This window comes from Nycticebus coucang, chromosome 3 (genome assembly GCF_027406575.1).
Source record: "Nycticebus coucang isolate mNycCou1 chromosome 3, mNycCou1.pri, whole genome shotgun sequence".
Taxonomy (NCBI): domain Eukaryota; kingdom Metazoa; phylum Chordata; class Mammalia; order Primates; family Lorisidae; genus Nycticebus; species Nycticebus coucang.
Genome location: NC_069782.1, coordinates 118,005,640 through 118,028,391, shown reverse-complemented (window position 1 = coordinate 118,028,391; position 22,752 = coordinate 118,005,640). Strand labels below are relative to the sequence as shown.

General features: G+C 37.6%; 1 protein-coding gene across 1 annotated transcript; it reads right to left on the bottom strand.

The window, feature by feature from the left end:
* Window positions 1–559: 559 nt before the first annotated feature.
* LIPN (lipase family member N) lies at window positions 560–21,120 on the bottom strand. Its single transcript, XM_053585181.1, has 10 exons — window positions 20,803–21,120; window positions 20,256–20,371; window positions 19,339–19,456; window positions 16,269–16,467; window positions 14,610–14,719; window positions 12,350–12,486; window positions 10,285–10,428; window positions 6,243–6,314; window positions 5,687–5,758; window positions 560–1,637 (listed from the first exon to the last, which is right to left on the bottom strand). Exons 2-10 carry the CDS (start codon window positions 20,361–20,363, stop codon window positions 1,404–1,406), a joined length of 1,194 nt encoding a protein of 397 aa, XP_053441156.1. The 5' UTR covers window positions 20,364–20,371; window positions 20,803–21,120; the 3' UTR covers window positions 560–1,403.
* Between the last annotated feature and the right edge of the window lie 1,632 nt (window positions 21,121–22,752).

Sequence of the window (22,752 nt, the reverse complement as noted above, 5' to 3'; positions counted from 1 at the left end):
GGATTATTTATGGAAAAATGATTATGTATCCAACAACTCAAAAACATTGGTCCTGCAGGCAACCACATTTACTTGTTTTAAATTTAAACAAACTATTAAAGGTATGTATGCACATCCTTTATTTATGATTCCCTGAAAGTCATAAACAGTCTTTTTATTAATTATATCTTCTTAGAAGGTGAAGGAGTTTTCCAAGTTCATGCCATTCAGGAATACAGGAACTGACAGCAAAACTTCAGGCTACTCTTTGAAATCTGTACTAAATCCTGGAATCAGTAACTGGCATCTTTTAGAGACTGAAATCAAGTAAGAGTTGGTTATTCCTGCTGCCTCCCTTTCTGGTTTTAAATTAAACTTGCTGGGAGCTGCTTTAAATGTTAGTTGAGTACAAGTACAATAGAATAAATTCTGCTTTTTTTTTTTTGCAGTTTTTTTTTTTTTTTTGGCTGGGGCTGGGTTTGAACCCATCACCTCTGGCATATGGGGCTGGCGCCCTACACCTTTGAGCCACAGGCGCCGCCAATTATGCTTTAATAATAAAGACCTAAGGGCCAGTCAGTTTAATTTCTCTGAGGAAAACAGGAGGGAATTATTTCTCACATGTTATTTATAACTTAAGACGGTTGCCTCCTGTCAATGAGTCCCAATCCATTATTATTAGAGAGCCTTATTGATTGAATTCTGTTTCAAAGGCAGTGGAGTGCAGTGAATAATTTTAATAATTAGTAATTCAGCTTATCCTACCCTTTCCTAATTTTGTCTTTTTTATTTTTATTTTTTAACTTGCAACAGTGAAACAAGCTCCTGGAATACTTTCATCTTATTAGTTTTCTGTTCTTCTGTTTTCTTTAAGGCCTGTTGATGTGAGCAAGGGCTTATTTCCTGGCTTGTTTACAGAGGACCATAATGACTACTGACCTACTTGTGATATTAGGGAAGCCACAAGGTCACACCCACTCAAAATATATTCCTCAATGTTCACCTTGACAAAGTGTTTCTCTCTAGGCTATCACTCCCATACTTATGTTCAATCTTTTGAAAAATAAGATAGGGAGGGGATATTGTTTATACAAAGGTGATATATGGTACATATGGAAATAGGTAACAAAATAGTCCTCTTTATGAATCTCTTAATTATACATATAACAGAGAAACATTTGCTAGATCATTAAAAGAGGGCCTAGCCCTGATGGAAGGGATGAGATTCTAAGATTTCAGATATAGACATTTCTTAGAGGAAAAACAGCACACTTCAAATAATTCCTAGTTGGGATGCTGAGATAAGGGAACATTTAGGAACAGCAGCAAGGGTGCTAAGGGGCAGCCTCACTGTCGATCAGTCTTTCCTAAAGCCTTTTATGGGCTCAGAAGCAACTTCTAACTGAAAAATCAGTGCATCGCATTTAAAGATATTCCCTCATTAAAGCTATAATTTCGCTGTACATCCTTCGAGGAGCATCAAGGCCCCAGACAAAATCAAAGTGGTTCCAATCCGGCAGTAATTTAAAGTAACGAAGATTCTTGATTTGGGGGAGTATCCTGGCCACATCTTGAGGTGTTATAAGGACGTCTTGTCCACCAGCCCAAATAGCAGTAGGCACTTTCATAGCTGACAAGTCATACAGTGGGGGGCGACTCTGCAGGAGAGAAAGAAAGGGAATTTGTAAGAGACGAGCTCCTCATAGCAGCAACTGAATTCCAATAAATAGAAAGGCTGCTATAAAGGAATCTGCTATGGCCATAGCTCCATGAGGCCCAGTGGAAGAAAGCAGGCAATGGTCCCCACTGCCAAGACAGTTGCAAAAGAGGGAGTGAAGCAAGATAGCCAAACAAACGTTGTGTACAAAGTGAAGCATGTTAAAGCCAGAAAGCACTCTCAAAATAAGATGGAGGACACGAAGGAATTATTTTCACCTGGGGATTTCGTTTTTTAAAAAAGTTATTTGAGGGGGGAATGGGGTAGAGGGAAGGGGATTGGTGGGATTACACCAGCAGTGCATCTTACAAGGGTATATGTGAAACTTGGTAAATGTGGAATGTAAGTGTCTTGGCACAGTAACTGAGAGAATGCCAGGAAGGCTATGTTAACCAGTGTGATGAAAGTGTGTCGAACGGTCTGTGAAGCTAGTGAATGATGCCCCATGATCATATCAATGTACACAGCTATGATTTAATAAAAAAAAAGAAGTATTTAGCCCAGTATCTGGTCATGAATAAGTCTGAATAAATTACTACTATCATCAAAAAAAAAAAAAGTTATTTGAAATGACTCTCGAAGGATAGTTGGATTTTGACAAGCAGGGGTTGCGGGTGGAGGGGTGGGGGGGTGGTCTCCAGGAAGCAGAAAGAGTATACAGGCCACAATCAGGAATGCTGAACTCCCCAATGTACCTGAACAACAGAATATGTAAGGCTGGAGGCAGACAGTCAAGGTATGAATGTCAGGCTAAGGAATTTGGACATCTTTCAAAAGTTTTGGGGACAAAGCAGGATCACTTCTCAGAGGCATGTCTTGGAACAGACATCAGACATAAGAGCATCAGCTAGTGGGATAACTTAAAGAAGAAGCCAGTTGAAGGCAAGTCCTGAAGAAATCTGGTGAGAGTATGGATGGTCCATCTTGAAGCTGTGGGGATGTGTATATTCTCTAAGAAAGAAAGGGTTACAAAGAATCTTGTGGGAAATCTGACCATTTGAGAGTGGTAGGAGGAAGAGCAGCTAGTGTAAGGGGATAACAGAGCAAACGCAAAGGGAAGGAAAAATCAGAGGTCCCTGCATCATGGAAGCTCAAGTTAAGGGAGTGAGTTGCCAAGGAGATTATGGTAACTACCATACCACATTTCAAAAGGTTGGAATAGACAAATCCATTTGGCAATTTAAAGCCCCAAGTGACTTTTGATAGAGTAGCTGTAATAGTGTAGAAGTATAAAGACTGAACCTACATTTTCCAAGGTTCAAGAATGAGTGAAGGGGGTAGCCATTTTGAATATCAAAAATGTTAATAAGAACAGTGACAAAATGAGGATTAAATAGAATTAACTGGTCGAGGGAAGGTTTGGCTTGCTTGTTTTTCACAAGGAAAAGGAGAAGGAGCCAGTAAAAGGGCAAGTGAAAAGAGATGGGGTCAAGGGCACGGGGCCAGGATAACCTGGAAAGTAAGAGGACCTTCATTTTCTGTAGAGGAAGATGGAGAAATTTAGAGGTAGATAAGAGGAAATTTAAAAATTTCATTCATACAATGAATAGGTATTAAGGGCCCAGTAAATGCCAGATACTCTTCAGGTAAGAAAATACTGGTGAACGAAACAGTGAGAAAACCCTACCCACGAATTACTTATATTCAATGAAACAGAGGGTGGGAGCAGAGATGGTGCTGAGAACTTGAGGGAAGGGCAAACTAGTTTTCCTGGGAGAACATAATAAAAACTGACTTCAAATGGTCTGAAATCACAAACTAAAACCTCTCAGAATTGGCCTGGAGCAGGGAGGACCAGTCAATGACCAGTCAATTCTAAGGGCATTGACACTCTCATGTGCTTTAACATGACCATAATGGTCTTGTGTGTATACATATGTGTGTGTGTGTTGTTTCATTTTATTATGAATGTTAAAAATATGTAAATATAACATGTTCATTAAAAGTAGCAGAAGAAAACAAAATATACAACGTGCAGAATGAGACTCATCTGGTCATTCACATCCATCCACTTCCCCTCTCCTTTATTCCCCTCTCTGAAGGTAACCCCTTTAACATTTAATTGTTGTTTTGGGGCAGGGCCTGTGGCTCAGTGGGTAGGGCTCCAGCCCCATATACCAAGGGTGGTGGGTTCAAACCTGGCGCTGGCCAGCTAAAACAGCAATGACAACTGGAACAACAACAACAAAAAGCCTGTAGGTAAGCAGCTAGAGCACCAGCCACATACACCAGAGGTGGCGGGTTCAAACCCAGCCCGGGCCTTCCAAACAACAATGACAACTACAACAACAAAATAGCTGGGTATTGTGGCAGGTGCCTATAGTCCCAGCTACTCGGGAGGCTGAGGCAAGAGAATCTCTTAAACCCAAGAGCTGGAGGTTGCTGTGAGCCGTGATGACACAGTACTCTACTGAGGGCAACAAAGTGAGACTCTGTCTCAAAAAAAAAAAAAAATTATTGTTTTTTATTTTTTTTATCTTTTCTAAACACTCACAAATATATGCATTCATATATACACAGTCTGAGGGGCAAGAAAACTTTGGGGGAGATAATGTAAATGTTCTCTCTAGATTATGTGGTTACACAAATTAACATATTTGCCAAAACTCATTGACTTGAACACATGAGATTAGTAAATTTTACTTTATGTAAACCACATCTTAATCAAAGTGCTTTAAAAATGAAAATCTATATAGTCCAGTCCCTGTAGTTGTCTTGAGGGCAAATAGCTCATTCCTCTAACAATCCAATTCATTACTGAGAAACTGACTGGTCTGATTGATTTTTTGATCTGTAGAAAGAACTTAATTGATTTATGTTTGCATTAATAAATAACCCAAAATACGTTAGTTTGTGAAAACACTGAAAAAAATTAATTCATATTTAGAATTCAATTCCCTGACTATGAGAACAGAAAGGCGGTGACAGGATTAATGAAAAGAAAACTAGAATGTTTATTGCAGCTAAATTCACAATTCCAAGTTATGGAAGCAACTCAAATGCCCATCAACTCATGAAAGGATTAGCAAGCCGTGGCATATGTGTATCATAGTTCTGTTCAGCTGTAAGAAAAGATGGAGACTTTACATATTTTATGTTTACCTGGATGGAGTTGAAACACATTCTTTTTAGAAAAGTGTCTCAAGAATGGAAAAAAACAAATCCAATGTACTCACTACTAATATGAAATCAATATAAAAATAACCACACGTCCACACAAATGATAAAACACAAATATAGTCTAACAAGAGGGAGGAGAGAGGAGAGAGAAGTGAGGGAAGGAGGGAGGGCAGGTGCAGGGATCTCCCCTAATGTGCACAATGGGAGGGTGTTCAGCACGCCCCTGGGTGAAGGGCTCAACCACAACTTGAACTTTACCTTAGAAGCGAAAACAGTGTACCCTGAAAATTTGTACCCTCCTATTAATTTGAAATAAAAATGTGATAAATGAGTCTATGAATTTTGATGTATAAAATTATATGGAAAAATGCCTTAAGACCCAAGTCTTCAATATAGATAATACTTTTTAAACTTTCATGTGGGATTCTACTTTCTCTGTTGATATCAAGAAATGTGTATTCATTTCTTTGTCAAGATTTTTGTGAAATGACTTTCATTATTATGCAGCCATTAAAACTTGTGTTAAAAGCCCGTCAGTAATGTTTATTATCTCTTGCTATAGTTGTAAGTGAACATCAAGATTAAAAATTGTATAAAAGCAGTATAATGATGAAAAAAGCTGGAATAAATATACCAAGATATTAATACATCTAGTTATCTCTGGCTAGAGGGATTACAAATTTCCTTTGTATATGATGGTCTCATATCTAAATTTTCTGTAATGAATACAGATTAAAACTGGACGTTTTTAAAAAAGCTCTATCCGTGCAATGCCTGCAATTGACAAGTAGGATGCTTCTCTTTCAAATATTTAATTTCTTATTAAAATTTCTCAAAACCACTGTTTTGGGGTCATGCTGAGTAGCTCACCTGATTGTAGTGATGCATGTTCTTGGCTTCACTTCCCCAGTCATAAGCTCTGAATTCATCAGACCTGTAAAGCTGCAATCAATGTTGTTTAGAAAAATAATCATCAGGGTAAAAATCATGAGAAATTTTCAGCAAATATTAGAAAAACACTGTACACTGGGAATAAAATTAAGGCCCCCAGTGACCAAAAAGATACAAATATGTTTTTACTCTTATGAAAAATAGGCTCTAGCAGACAGAGAAGCAATGGTTGCCCTTGGTTTGAAGGAAATGCTAATGGAGAGCCAAGACTCCTTAGGAGGATGTTAAATCGCAGATATTTCTCTTTCTTCCATTCAGGGCCTATTTGACAAGTTCTGATTTAAGATGGGGTTCATCTACGTCACCCACTTGATTTGTGCCATAAAATATTTTCTCTTAAAACCCAGGGAAATCAAAGCACAAGGAGTCAGCAAGGACACATTGGAAGCAAGCTGCTAAGCTTCCCAGGGTAGCCTCGTTAGCAGGGTCCACTCTGTCCTCTGACGGGTGTGGCTTCCCAAGACTAAGTCCCTACCTGTTTTATGTGCAGGATGTTCTGCATGGATGATCCACTGGGAGCGTGTGACACGTACACGTCCATTCGACTCTAAGGGAAATAAAACCCATGTTACAGCAACAATCACCCAATAAAACAAACTATTCCTTTCAGAAGCAGAGAAAATTTCTGCTTAGAATTAGTAAACACATACTGGGGTTTGGAAAATGGTGAGGCAGAATCATCTAGATAAACAAGCACTTATGTGAGGTACTGGAATGTGAGGCTGACTAGTGGGATGAATTGCTTGAGAGCGAACCTGCACCAACGCTGAATATGTAGGATAACTTGATTATTTTGAAGAAGCAGCAGGAAGAGTCATCACAGAGCAGACTGACTGGGAAAGGTGCTGTGTGCAAGGTATGTGGACACGTGGGCACGTCCACTGTCACAGATAACACCAGAAGGCCTGAAGTCAGGCCCCCATGTTGTTAATGATCAGCTTTATGACTTCGGTTAAGTTATTTAACATTTCTGAATTTATTTATTTATTTACTTTTTTGTCTATTAAGTGAACATTCTAAAAATCACACTACCAACTTGCCCAGCTCTTGTGGGGATAAAATAAAATATTGCAAAAGGAATGCTAGAAGCCAATTCCTTCCAAAGCTTACTTCAATCTTTGGAAGCATTTTAGAAATGAAAATTATACAGGCTTATGCCTATAATCCTAGCACTCTGAGAGGCTAAGGAAGGAGGACTACTTGACGTCAGGAGTTCAAGATCAGCCTGAGCAAGAGTGAGACCTCCATCTCTGCAAATAAAAAAAAGAAAGAAAAAAACTAATAAAAATTAGCTGTGCATGGTGGCATGAGCCTGTAGTCCCTATTGCTTGGGGGGCTGAGGCAAAAGGACCTCTTGAGCCCAAGAGTTTGAGGTTGTAGTGAACTATGATGACAGCGTTTTACTCTCTAGCCCTCTAGCTGGGGTGACAGAGAAAGACTTTGTCTCAAAAAAAAAAAAAATTATGAACCTAACCAAGAGAAAACTATCAAAAATCTTTGCTTTTGAACAAGCAGGCTTCGAACAACTGGTCCTCCTGGGTTTCTGTCTAGCACCATCTAGCTTCTTTAAGAATATGGTTGGGCTGGGAATAGTTAACTTGTGACTTGCTTCCCTGGAGCAGTCTCACTGGCTGCCACTTGGAATACAGCAGAGGAGATAACTACTCAACTCTACCACGCAGCAAATGAAAACAATTTTTTTTCTCCTCTTCCGTTTGTCCCTCCCACTTTTCCTCCTTCTCTTCCTCCTCCTCCTTCTTGAATTCTCACTAACTGCTTCTTCGTAAGAAGGTGATTCCATCTCTTTTCCATTCTGCCTTGACCTCTTCCATATTAGGTTAAGTGCTGAGTTTTATTTGAAACCAAAGCCACAAAGGAAGGAACCTGTGAAATAAGTTCAATGTCTACACGTGTTTCTCTCTCTTTTTTAATTTTTTTATTTTTACATATACATGTGTTAATTAAGTTTCCATTTTTTTTTTGCCTTTACAAAATTAAAAAGACTTGAAATTTAATAACAATAACAATGTTTAAGATAAGGACCAGAAAGAAAAACCTCGTAAAGAACGAATGAACAAAAATACATTCAGAAAAGGAATCAGACGATTGCTACATCAAAATATTAAGCCATAATAATAATAATAAGAATGCAAAGAAAGTTAAAATTTTAAAAACAATTTTTTGTTTTTGCTACTAATACAATGTTACTAATCTCCTTTTAAATACATTTATTTTCTAATGCAATGTATTCAAATGCAATAAGTTAAATTAACTGTGGTGAGTTATATCTCACTGAGAATATGTAAAAAATTACTATGCCTTATGGAACAACCATTCTCCTAAGTTTGACCAGAGAACGGAAGGATGAAGGTGCCTCTTTCTGTTCCCAGTTCTTACATTCCTGGTCTGTTGAGTACCTAATCTTCTAGGCATATCAAATATCTGCCTTTATGGTTCCATATAAATTTTAGGATGATTTTTTTTTCTAATTCTATGAAGAATGTCTATGATATCTTAATGGGGATTGCATTGAATCTATATATTATTTTGGTGGTATGAACATTTCAACAATATTAATTCTTCCAATCCAGGAACACGGAATAGCTTTTCTTTCTTTTTTTTTTTTTTTTTTTGGTCGTTTTCAATTTCTTTCATCAATATTTTATAGTTTTCATTGAAGCTATCTTTCACTTTTTTAATTAAGGTGATTACAAGGTATTTTACCTATTGTAAATGGTATTACTTTCTTGGTTTCTTTTTTAGATCATTAGCTTTTGGCATATAGAAATGCTATTGACTTTTGCATGGTAAGTTTTTAACCTTCAAATTTAACTGAATTTGTTTTTCAGTTCTAATAGTTCTTTATGCGTTCTTTAGGTTTTTCTAAATATGAAAGCCTGAGCAAAAAGAACAAAGCTGGGGCCATCAATTTACCAGACTTCAAGCTTTCTACAAAGTTATAGTAACCAAAAAAAAATATATATGTATATATATATATAACTGGCATAAAAACAGACACATAGGCTATTGGAATAGAAAAGAAAACTCAGAAATAAATCCAGACATTTACAATTAGCTTTTTTTTTGATAAAAGCACCAACAATATGGGAAAAGGACAATCTCTTTTACGTTTGGTGCTGAGAAAACTGGATACTCACATGCAGCTGAATGAAACTAGACCCCTGTCTGTCATCACATAAAAAAATAAAACCAGGCAAAGATTTCCTAAGTTAGACTTCCAAAGCACAGGCTATCCAAGCAAAAATAGGCAAATGGGATCATGTCAAACTAAAAAGCTTCTGCACAGCAATGGAAGCAGTCAACAAAGGAAAGAGACAACTTGTTGAATGGGAGAAAATATTTGCAGACCATCCATCTGATAAAGGATAGGTAACCAAAATACATAAGGAGCTCAAACAACTTAACAGCAAACCCCAAAACAAAACAAGAAATAAAACCCACCAAAAATCGATTAAAAATGGGAAAAATAGAAATTTTTCAAAAGAAGACATGCAGATGCCCAACAAATACATAACATAATGCTAAACATAATTAATCATCAGAAAAATGCAAATCAAATTCAAACCATCTCACCTCATTAAAAATAGATCTTATCAAAAAGATAGGCAATAATGGATATTATTAGCCAGGATGTGGAGAAAAGGGAACCCTCATACACTGTTAGTGGAGGTTTTTCAAAACACTAAAAGTAGAACTACCATATGATCCAGCAATCTCACTCCTGAGGGTCCACTCAGAAGGAAGGAAATGAGTAGATGAAAGAGTAGCTGCACTCCCTTGTTTACGGCGGCGCTATTCACAGCAGCGAAGATAAGGAATCAACCTAAATGCCCATCCGTGGATAAACGACAAAGAAAATGTGGTATATAAAAAAGAATGAAATCCTGCCATTTGTAACTTCAGGAGGGAACTGTGGGACATTATATTAAGTGAAATAAGCCAGGCGCAGAAAGACAAATATCACATGTTCGCACTCATATGTGGGCACCAAAAATGAAAACAATTGTGCTCATGCGATTGAGAGCAAAATGACGGTTACCTTAGGCTGGAAAGGGTATTGGGGAGGGGTGATAAACAGGGACTGGTTAATGGATACAAAAATACAATTAGAAGAAATAAAACCTGGTGTTCGGTAGCATAATAGTGCAACCATAGGTAACAATAATTTAGTGTATATTTCAAAATAACTGAAATAGTAGAACTGGAAGCTTCCTAACACAGAGAAAGATAAATGCTTGAGGTGATGGCTATCCCACTTACCCTGATTTGATCCTTACACATCGTATGTTTCCATCCAAATATCACAAGTACCCCATAAATATGTACAACTATTATGTATCCATAAAATAATTTTTTAAAAAATAGCAAAAAAAAATCTGCCTCTAAGGGTTTGTAATACCATATAAATTCATACAACATAATAGCTATATAAAATGAATCAAAGGAAATTTAATATTTCTTAAGGTATCAAATGGCTCCATAATTATGATACATACCATATTCATATTCTTCTTGTTGTATCCAGCCCATAAGGACAAAAATTCACTACATATCCGCCAGAGTATTTTATTGTTGCAGATTTTGGTGGAAGGTATCTTTTTTTTGTCTTCTAAAAAGAAACCTTTGGTACCAAAAGAAGCCTATAAAAGTAAATAATAATTACCTTTTCAAGAACCATTTTCAGATTTCTTGACATTCCCTTTATTTCAGGAATGAGTTCTACTTGGGGATCTATTTGTATTATTTGTATTTGCTGTATCAGTTAAGGAGACCAGATCATTCAGGAAAAGTGACTCAAGAATTTGTCTCCAAATGAGAAAGATCATGAAACATTATTTGCAAAGAGATTGCAGTAAGAGCTCTCAACCCTAAATTTACTGCCCCATAGTAAAGCTTCCCCGAATTCTGCCCAATAAGTGATTGCCGGTATTTGTTTCTCATTTATTGGTAAGAATGTAGAATAGTTTCTTCTAAAGGTCAAATATCATCCTGAATAGGAACGGAAAGCAGAGTGTTCCATGTGCACATTACATTGGCTTTCTAGTACTTGAAAGTGAACAAATGGGAGGGTGACGCCGGACAGAAAAGACTACATCATGAAGGCATCAAGATTAAAACTTCTAGGACTTTGGAAAATAAGCATGGATAGCATTTCTGGAGAGGTCTTAGAGCTTCTGAGAGCAACTGATAACAGGGAGGAACAGGGGATAGGACTTAAAGTGGCAGGAAGAATGACAGTGGAAAATGTGAAACAGACCAGCCAAGAGCAACACATACAAAACCAGCATAGTTACAAATAGGTGTAGCCACCTCTGAATTTAATTTCACAAACTAGTTTGCTCAACTCCACCCATGTATACAAAATATTCAAAACTAACTGTTGTGAACACATTTTAAAACAGAGGGTATCCCGAAAGTCACCCACAACGTTGTCATACGTAGGGAAAATGAGAAGTTGCAGGAAAATGTATCTTTATTTACAAAATATTCATTACAAAATTTTACAGAGAGGTGGCTGGCCAGCATCCATAGAATATTTTGTAATTATTTTATAAAATTTTGTAATGAATATTTTGTAAATGAAGGTACGTTTACCTACAATTTCCCATTTTCCCTTTATACAGCCAATTTATGGGCAACCTTTGAGACACCTTGTAGAATACAGAAGTTCTTGAATAGGGAAATGAAATCACTGTGCTTGCAGCAAACAATACGATAAAATTGGTATCAAACCAATCTCTAGGCCCTATGGAAATTCTTGTGTTAGTTAACAATTTTTTTTCATTAGTGAGATTGCTGGATCGTCTGGTAGTGGAATGAAAAAATATTCCACCTTAAACCAGGACCCCATTTTCTTTTATATGAATTATTATAGTATTTTAACTGGTCTCTTAGATTTCATTTTGGCCTAAATCTATTTTATCCATCACCCTAAACTCAAAAGGCAATTTTAGTAAAAATACAATACTCATTGTGTGGCCATCACCTTTGCAGAGGACAAAAACCAAACCAAGACAACACTTCAATGGATAAAATTACAAATCCACAACTGACAATCAAACAACTTTTTGACTCTTGAAAAATAACCAAAAAATGTTTGAATACTTAAGTTGTAAGACATTAAGGCTTTGGAATCTTAGTTTTAGTAAATTAGAGCAACCTTTCTTACTGGAAGGACTATATTAGTCAGGCTTATCTAATGTCAAAATTGGACACATCTGTGATCATAGGTAACTTGAAGAGTGTCTTTCATTTGGGGATTGTGAATTCATTTACCAGCCCAATTAAATGAAACAAGAAAGCTTGTGAGTAGACACTATGCTGATATACCACTCAGCTCAGCTAGAAATTCTGACATATGCTCAGTTCTGTTAACGACTGAGTATAGTAAACTGTATACAGATATGCACAAACAGGCACATACCCATGTTTATAGAGTCTGATTTCTATGGATTTTACCTAAATGTCTTACTTTTACTTTACAATAGGTTTAAAAGCAAACAAGCTGTAAGATTCCCGAATGAAATCCTTAGGTAAATTTTGTGAAAAGGAGGAGCCTACCTTGATCATGGAATTCGGAAGTAGGAAAAAGTTGGTAAAAATGCCTGTGGTATATTTGAATGAGATTGAAGGACCCAAGGCAAAATTCATTTTGATTCTTTGTGCCAGTTCAGGGATGGTGGAAAAGGCTACAAACCCTGAGAGAACAGGAGACAAGACAATCTTGTAAAAATTAGAAATACATAAGCAACGTTTCTACCAACAAAAGTGGGACTCTGCTGAGTCGTTTTTGTCCTTCTACTGTAAGGGTCTTGCAGACGATTTGGATAATCTGGTCTTTAGTCCTCTCTACTCCCAAGTCCTCACTTTTCTCTTATTTTAGTGATGGACGCCTTAGCTGGGCTGGCGGAAATGGAGCTACTACCGCTGGGTGAACTGAAGGCAACCTCACTTCCCCAGCATGGAGTACAGCTGGTAATATTCTCATTTCACCCCCAATTCTGAGAGGCCAGAACAAGTCACAGAAGTTCCAGAAGTAAATAATCAGTTCATAGGAGATAAATTAATTTCTTTGTACAGTATTATCCCATCATTCCATGGGTTTTCTATTTCACAGTGGAATGAGATTTTCTTGTTCCCAGCACCTCAATGCATGCCTACCAATCCTCCTACTCTGCCTTACTGCCAAGAAGGAAGGAGCTTTTCCTGGACCCACTGTGCTCTCAGTAAGGAGCAGCCACCTCCATTTTTTCTGTCTTTTGAATAGTAGTATCGCCCCCTTTGACAGCACTATGAAGGTGGAGATAGTGCTGGCCAGGCTGTGAGAAGCATCTGTGTATTTTGGTTTCCTGGGATTGCTGTGCTGGTCTGGGCCTCCATGCTATGTGTGTGTGTACTGAAATGCTTGTTGACATGTTAAAACTATCTGAACCAGAAAAAAAGGAACTGAAACAATTGACTGAATAGCTGATGCAAAGACTTTGAACCAGGCATAATTCTCCCCAAAGACTGTTTGGAAATGTGTGGCAGTGAGTGTTGTGGTGGTCACACTGACTGGGGAGCCTTCCTGACATGCAGTACGCTGGAGCCAAATAGCTAAACATCCTCCAAATCATGGGTGCTTCCATGTAACAAAAATCGGTTTGTCCGATTCTTCGCAGAGCAGATATAAGAGCAGGTCTAAGCATGACCTACTTTTCCAGACCCCACTCAAGTCATTCCTTCTCTATAGTTGCTCCACGTGCTCACATGCCCCGTGGTGAAGTCAGACTAGCTGGGTTTGAACCCGTTTCCTCCTCTACAAAATGGAGACAATAATATTAATAGTGGGAATGTTCTGGAGATTAAAGGGAGAAAGATCCTAAACATGATTCCCTAGACATGATGAACACTCAATAAGTGGTATAATTATGTGTTTGTTAGGGCATTTTTTGATTTCCTGTTAGTTCTCTGATTCTCTTTTAATAAGTGCTCTCTGGGCCTGCTGTCTATTCCAAGCTTGTAAACTGCCTATCAATATAAAGTACTCATCCATATATGTTTGTTGTTGATAATGTTGGTGACAATGAAAATATTGTAAGGATATTTTTTATTTCTTGCACAGCTTTACCCTGTCTAAAATACTACATTGTCATATCATTTTTTCTCTTAAAATTAGGAACTTTAGTAGAATTTCAATTTTTTTTTAGTGTGGGTTTCTTGCCATCAGATAATGATTTCTTTGCAAAATATCTAGATAATCATTAAGAAGTAAGTTGTGAATATAAAAAATTAAAAAAAATTCTACCCAGTGTTTATAGTTAATTCAATTAATTGCTATTGCATAAATATTAAATCATATGCTAAATAGGTAAGCTTAGTTGATTTACTGTAGTAAGCTTTTGTGTTTCAACCCACTAGCAAATGTAACCATATATTTTTGTTCTGTTCAAATAAAAATATAAGATTTTCCCCCTTCTATATTAATAAAAATCCCCATAGGGTTGTGAGAAAGATATGACTGCTGTATATTTACCATTCTTCAAGGATATTTCATAACTGTACTTATTCGTCTCAGAGAGAATCTAGACACTTACTCTTTAGAATTACTTCTTTGGATTTGGGACATATGTTATTCCTAGGAAATCATATCACCATTACAAATGGGCCAAGGCTACCAGACTTATCTGCGTATACAGTCCCTGAATTGCAGGTTCACAGCCACTGAGGGTTATTCCAAGTATAGGACAGAGAATTAAGGGTGCAATAAATAGTAGTTTCTCTATCCCGTTGTAAAGGTAGACTCCTAGAAGACTCACAACATTGATCCTCGCAAACATACCTATTGTAGTTCCAAGTGAATGTCCGATAAAATACAACTTCTCCTGACCAGTTTTATTTACAATGAAGTCTACTATTCCTGGGAGATCATATTTGGCCATTTCATCAAAACTGCAAAATAAAATAGGGGTTTGTAAATACTTGCCAATGTAAGTTTACAACTCAGTGCACTTGCTCACTTCTTACACGCAGAATTCGGCACATCTACTTACTAAGTGTGTATTTCATTATGCAGCCAATTAAATCTGGGCTATTGTAGCTTTTTGTTTCTCTGCAAATATACATTTTTTTCTTAGTAACAGGAACAATTTCAACCCTTTTGCATGCTTCCTGAAGTTCAGTTTGATTGCCCCTTCTACTGCTTCTCTTCCATTTCCCAGTATAGTTTTCATGTTTCTGCTTCTGACTTCCTCAGAGGACTTCACAGTCTCAGGGCCATTTAATACCCACCTTGGTAAGAGGACTATTGTAAATCATGATGCAACCATTTGTGAACTGAGCACCTTTTGATAAGTTATTTAAATGCTCTGTGATTTACAGGGCTGCTATAGGAGTTGGATAGTATTAAAGAAATGACTCTGTCAACTAGTAGACACTCAATAAAATGTTGCTATGATTAATATTTCTGTCCATGTGGATATACATTCAATATATGCCAATACCTATAATATTGGTTTCCAGCATCAATATAGGAGATCAAAAGGCCTATATAATATTTAGTCAAATCAGGTACCGTATGAGCTACAGGCCTTTTGGTTAAAAGACTATGTGAGGGATATTGGTTCTCCCAAGTACAAGAGATAAAATGTTGTTATGCCTTACAGTAAGCAAGCTCTAAGCTCCCAGTCAAGGACTTGTGCCACAAAATGTTTCCTAACACTTGCCCCTGCCCTGAGAGCTCTGACTCCACCAATTTATCTGTCCCTTGTCTCTTCTTTGCCTTTCAGTGAGTGATGAATATTTTATTAATGTGATAGGAATGCACACTCTGTTCTAGAAGGCTTGAAAACCTACAGGGAGCTTAGGCCCAAGGAAAGGAAGTCTATCAGAGGCACCAGCCTGTCTACTGATAACATCAGAAAACACTTTCATTAAAGCAACAGTCAACTTATCAAAAGATTCTTTTAGAAATGTCATATTGGAGTTTTCCTGAAAACAGCATTATGTACAATTTCAAACACAATTTCTCTAAGTATATACAGTAATTACACACATTATCGTTGCAAAATTGATTGACTATCTAGGAGAAAAGACTTGCAAAATTATCACTAGAATGAACATAGCTTTGCGAGGTCAGGGATTTGATCTGTTCACTGTTTGGATGTTTAGGTCCTAGGACACTGCATACAGTAGGCATCAAACACCAGCTGAATGAATGCATACGCTGGTGATGGGAATTTCCTGAGCTGTCCCATTGTCTACAATGTATAATATTAGATCGAATTGGATGTAAAGATGGTCTGGTTGAAAAGTCATAATTTGCCTGTGTGAGACTGGTGAAAATACAAGCTTCCTCTTGTTTTTGTCCTTTGGATGTTAGCAGAAATGACAAGGAGCTAGGGACTTCAAGTGTCAAAGATTATCATGAATATCATTCACATTATTATATTTTTAAAACATTGCCTGCAATTTTCCTCTTCAATCCTTAGCTACAGTTTACCTAAAGGCCCAGAATTCCTCTTCAGTCTCTGAGAGTGTTTTGTGTCTTCTTGACCAAGTGTTCCCTCGACTGTTTCCCATCCATACATCATAACCTGCGTCTGCTAGAAGGAATCCGAGGCTTCCATTGGCAAAATTCTGAAGCCAGTAGGCGTTGTCTGCAAACAGGGCGTGCTGCAAGTACACAACTGGCCGGGGAACTGGGCGAAGGGGTGGAGAGAGAGCGAGAGACAGAGACAGAGAGAGAGAGAGAAATTTAGGATAAATAGAGTATTTCAAAACATCGTAGCAACACACACACACACAAGGTAAAAAAGCAAAAACGGTATTCACGTCTCCCTGTCACCAGTGTAGAGCATGATAATCATATAACTTCAGTTTCTTGAGCACATACAATACTTTGTAGCTTGTGCTATGTGACTGATTTACATGTTTTAACCTTTTAAATTCTTATACTAACTCTATAAAGTAGCTGCTATTTTGAGAACGCTCACATTTTACAGATGTGGAAACTAAGCCTTCATGTAGTCAAGTAACTTTTTGAGAGGGTCACCCAAGCAAGTTACAGAGCAGAGACTCAAACCCCGTTCTGTCCCACAGGAAAGCTTGTAGCTGCTGTGCTCTGCGTGTTCATACACATCTCATTGATGTGGCATGCAAAGATATGGAATTCATCGTATTACTTGGGTCCTATAACTCTTCCAGGGAGGCAGAGGAGATGAGTGTAAACGGACACTGATTAGTTCTCAGCAAACTTCCATCCAAACCCCTGCTCAGTGGGGAGAATAAGAAAATTACAACATCATAAACAGCTCATCATCCCTCTGCCAACCCCCAGATTCCTGAGGGAGAGAGAATTCAGAGATGGGAAGAGCTAGAGTTGAAGGTTTGGAAAAGACACTATAATTTAATGACTAAGAGCACAAGCTCTAGAGCCAGGCTGCCTGGATTTAAATTCTGGTCCTATCACTTGCCATATGTTGTCACTCTGAGCCTGTAATGTAACCTATTGTTTCTCAGTGTCATCATCTGTAAAATGCACTATTAATGGCAACCACCTTATAGTGTCACTGGGAGGTTTAACTGATTTAAAATATGTAGAACATTTTGGCGATTGTAAATTGAGCTGCAATAAACAGTCTAGTACAAGTGTCCTTCTGATAAAAGGATTTTTTTCCTTCTGCATAGATGCCCAGTAATGGGATTGCAGGATCAAATGGGAGGTCTAGCTTGAGTGCTTTGAGGTTTCTCCATACTTCCTTCCAGAAAGGTTGTACTAGTTTGCAGTCCCACCAGCAGTGTAAAAGTGTTCCCTTCTCTCCACATCCACGCCAGCATCTGCAGTTTTGAGATTTTGTGATGTGGGCCATTCTCACTGGGGTTAGATGATATCTCAGGGTGGTTTTGATTTGCATTTCTCTAATATATAGAGATGATGAACATTTTTTCATGTGTTTGTTAGCCATTCGTCTGTCATCTTTAGAGAAATGTGGAAACAGCCTAAATGTCCACCAACCCAGGAATGGATTAACAAGCTGTGGTATATGTATACCATGGAATACTATTCAGCCATTAAAAAAAATGGAGACTTTACATCCTTCGTATTAACCTGGATGGAAGTGGAAGACATTATTCTTAGTAAAGCATCACAAGAATGGAGAAGCATGAATCCTATGTACTCAATTTTGATATGAGGACAATTAATGACAATTAAGGTTATGGGGGGGAAAGCAGAAAGAGGGACGGAGGGGGTGTGGGGCCTTGGTGTGTGTCACACTTTATGGGGGAAAGACATGATTGCAAGAGGGACTTTACCTAACAATTGCAATCAGTGTAACCTGGCTTATTGTACCCTCAATGAATCCCCAACAATAAAAAAAAAAAAAAAGAAGACCAAAAAAAAATAAATAAATAAATAAAGTATGTAGAACAGTGTGTCTATTGAATGTTTTTTAATTCTAAATCTTTCCAAAATTCTCTTTTCTTAAGCAAACCTTTCCCATAAAAACTTTCTCCTTTTGTATTTCCTCTCCCCTGCCCTTGGGATTACCAGATTTAGGGAAAAATAGAAAAGACCTGATATGCTCTATGAAACGTGAATTTGAGGTAAACAAAATAAGTTTTAGCATATCTTAAAATGAGACAGACTATGAAAAAATTGCTGTTTCTCTAACATTCAAATTTAAATGGATGTTCCATATTTTAACTGGTGAAATCAGCCATGCTCCACTCTCACTTTTCATTTTGAAACTTTTGATTAGAAATTTCTTTCTTAGAGGGGAAGAACATTGAACAACACAGCTTTATCTGCTACTACACATGGATGGTGGGAGAGAAGATAAGGAGTGAGCATGATAAGCAACTGGCAATGAATGATTTGCCTTTGAGCCTTTGCAGTTAGTTTGCTTGCTCTTATATTTCCCTCCTCCAAGGCTTTACACTTGTATTTCCTCTTTGAAAAATTACCATTCCCCTGCTTTTTCATGGCTGGCTCCTCACTCTAGAATTTAGGCCTTATAAACACCAGGCTCTTTCTTTCCATAAACTCTTAGGTCAAGATGTCTGTGAATGTTAAAGTTTTCCACTCTGAAAACGTTTCACAAATGTTACTGTCATTTAACTTGACTTTTGTAATCCTACACAGACAGGCTCCTTCATTTTAGTGGAAACAGAGGAAACATTTTTGAGGTGCCCCATGGTCAACTTCATACAATCTAGCAAGTCTTCTTCCAACAGTGAAGAGATCCACTTTCCCGGGATGTAGCAATTTTCCACATCAGAAATCAGTAATGAGCTAACAAAATCTAGGCTCCACCTTTCCATTTACATTCCAACAAGCAAGCCTGGTTGTAGTCAGTGAGATCAGTTTTGCCCTTTGTATTTTCAGGTTCTTGCCTAGCTTCAGAGAATTCTCAGGAAAAGGGTACGCTTCCCTGTGAACCACTTACAGACTAACCCAATATAAATCAAAGCAAGTTTTATAAACTAGTCACACTCTTAATGACTATCCAGCACTAAATTTCTGTCACACGCAGTCCTCCTTCTCAGAAGAGACACATCACATCTCATACCTGTGTTTCTGGCCTGTCTTTGCCCGTAGGGGATTCTGTTGACGAGTAGTATGTATCCATCTTGAGTAGTGACTTCATACTCTTCACTGGGGTACCCATTGTAGGTGATGATTTCACTCTGTCCAGTGAAAACACAGTCATTAGCTGGATTTTTTCTCTAAAGGATATCGAAAGAAATGAAAAGAGGGCATCTAGTGTATGCTTATCAGGGTGAATGATCTGAAGTCTGTACTCCAGGTAGTTGTCAAATTAATTTACTACATAAAGTTTTGAAAAAATAAGTAGAATATTAGAAAATATCTACTATTTTCGAACTATTGGCAAATATTTTAGAGTGTAGGAAGAAAATTTAGCATGGACACATTCTTTCTGACAAAGCTATGTTCTCAAGTCAAATGTCTTTTGAAGTCTCTCTTGGTTTAAAGATAATAAAATTGTAGACCAGTAGAAGGCAGTCACATCTATCATACAAATGGCTTAATATTCTTAAAATAGCAATTCAAAAGAGGAGGTTATATACATATGTGTGTGTGTATATACATATACATACACTCACACACTGAAGTCACGTTTGGCTTTTCCAATTACAAGAGATACAATATAAAAACAACAAATGCTATCAGTATATGTTAAGTATTACCATTTTAATATAGTATTTTCCTTTCTTAAAATGTGTATACATTTTTTTTGGCACCCTCTGTTTCTTTAAAACACGATTCCGGTTTTCATTGCTAGAAAATATTAGTTACTCAGCCAAAGGAACAGATCTATCTAGCTTGACTCTTGTAGAGATATTAAAATCCATCTACATTTTACAAGTTTTCTTATCAGAGATTTTCTGTTGCACTAGGATCTTGGGTCTCACAAATGATTAATCTGGCTTCATTTGATAATCTTTGAAATTTTCCATTACTTACAATATTCATCCACACTTCAGGATTTACTTTATTTTCCAATTGAAAGAATCCAGCAGCATTTAAAGACCCACAAATCAAACAGGTTGTTGTAAAGAACAGCCACATCATAGAAAGGCCTGGCATAAAACATTTAATATCCATAGATTAACTTTATCAATGTCGATTAATGGAATGAAAATAAATAGTGCCCTGATGAAAACCTGAATAACACCATAAGAAAGCTGATAATGTATGAAAGGGAATAAGTACAGTGAACTAACTTGGAGTGCTAGTACTCAATTTTTTTCACATAAACATTGTCTTGATATAGTCTAATTCTGAAAATGAAATGAATTTAACCAAGATTAAAGTTTTTTGTCTTATTTTAATCATAGTTCAATTCTTGTAACTCTTTGTTCACTTGTGAGTTACCTCAGAATACTTAAGTTTTCAGAGGACAAGTATCTATACCACGGCAAAGTGAAAAGAAGAGTTATTCCCTGGTCTAGCCCAGCATCTCACAAAGCAACAAGAACAAATGAAGCTTTAACCAAACAAGCAAGCTTACGATCAGTTTCTAGTGATGTAACTATTTCTCATGTGGACGTCTGTAGGCAAATTTTGCACATTTTCAATGCTCAGTCTCACCGCCTTGCCATGGTTTAAAGTGTGTCTCTTCCAAGGCCAGCTGACACCATAACAGCACGCTCATCACATGAACGCTGCAGCCAAATGACCTGAACTTGACATCCAGCCTCACCACGAAAGATGTCTGACCTTGGGCAAGATAGTTAGTAGCTTTGTCTCTCTGTTCCTTCTTAGTAAAATTAGGATAAAATGTAATCTAGCTCATAGGGAAATAGTGAGGATTAAGTGACACATACAACACCCTCAGCACAGTATAAATTCTTAATAAATCCTCTCACTACTTTTCTTATTTTAAGAATGCCCAAGAGAATAATATCAGCGAGGCTTTACTTTAACAAACGAATCTCCAGCTTTTAGAAATACAGTTTCCTTTGAAGCTAAGTAGCTTATCATACATTTCCTCTCTGGTTGAAAATAATTTTATATCTGTAAGTATTATATAATTTTAAAAATTGTATGAAAGTAATAATAGCTCATATCTACTGCAAGGCATTGCCCTAAATAGTTCACGTATGTTATTTAAACTTCAAAATATTCCACGAAATTGGTACTGTTATTATCCTTTTTTAATCAATAATAAAACAAAGGTTTTTAGAGAGATTTAAGACCTTTAAAGGTCACAAAGCCAACAGGTGACGGATCTGGGATGGGCACCCTCACGGCGGAGCTCTTACCTCTGGCTGCCACCCCGATCGTGATCAATCTCCATCTTACCTAGTTAGGTGAGCTTTACCTGCTCCCAAGGACTCCTTATTGATTAGGAACTCTTGAACTTTTGCTTTTGACATCAGGATGAAGAGTGAGATATGCTTACAGTGACAGTTAGAAGCTAGAGAGATGAGAAACAGGAAGTTTATACAATGAGGAAACCTTAGATGGAGGCACACACCCAAGGCGTCTCCCTGACACACCAAATGCCACCATGCACTTGCAGGTTGGGAAATAGTGGTCTACACGATGCCAAAGAACCAGTTTGACTGAATCTTTCATGTTTCCACCCAGTGTCTGTCACTGTTGGGAGGATTTAACAATATTTCCAAACCAGTGTCCCAGACGGAGAAGTAGAACATAACTCAAGAGCCTAATGGAGGAAATCAGAGATAATAGTATTTTCCTTTCTAACCCTACAGCATAATTATGAGAATCAAATGAAATTTCTTATATGAAAGTACTGGTGCCAACTACGTAGAACGTAGGGATGGGCGTGATTGTAACTTCACGGAGAAGATGAGGCAGCCCTGACTCGTGAAGCTAGCAAGTTAGAAACCAGCAGGGTTGTAGGGAAACTGATGGGCCCAGCAAAGGGATTTGGGCTTCTGTCAACTTAGGCAGCAGCTGCTGTGGGTGCTGACCCACAAACAATTCAACCACTGCCTTAAATGAGGTTTGAATGCGGGCCTGATGAGATAATGACAATTTGGCTCTAACCCCCTTGTGAATGAAATACCAGATAATGCAGGCACATGTGCCTTAATTTTCTGCTTCACTTTGTATGCCTATGGAGCTTTAGCCTTGACTGCATCTCTTTCATCTCCCAACGTGAAGAAGGACAGGGGAAATGAAGTGATACCCAGCATAATGGAGGAGTTTCAGTTCAATTAGTTTGGACGCATCTTCACATTCTTTCAAAAACAAAGGTATTTATCATTTGTTCAAATCCTAAGAGCTGTTCCAGTGGAGTGGGAAATTTCATGCCAATTCACCAAACGTAGGGTGAAAGGAAGTATTCAGCTTGTTGGAACAGGGAGAAGTTATATACCATTCCCCACTCATTCAGCTTTGATGAAGAGACTCTATCATGCTTCGCTCTGATTGACAGTATGATAGCAGAGCTGTGTGGACTTGCCTGCAATCTCTCCTGGCTTTTGCA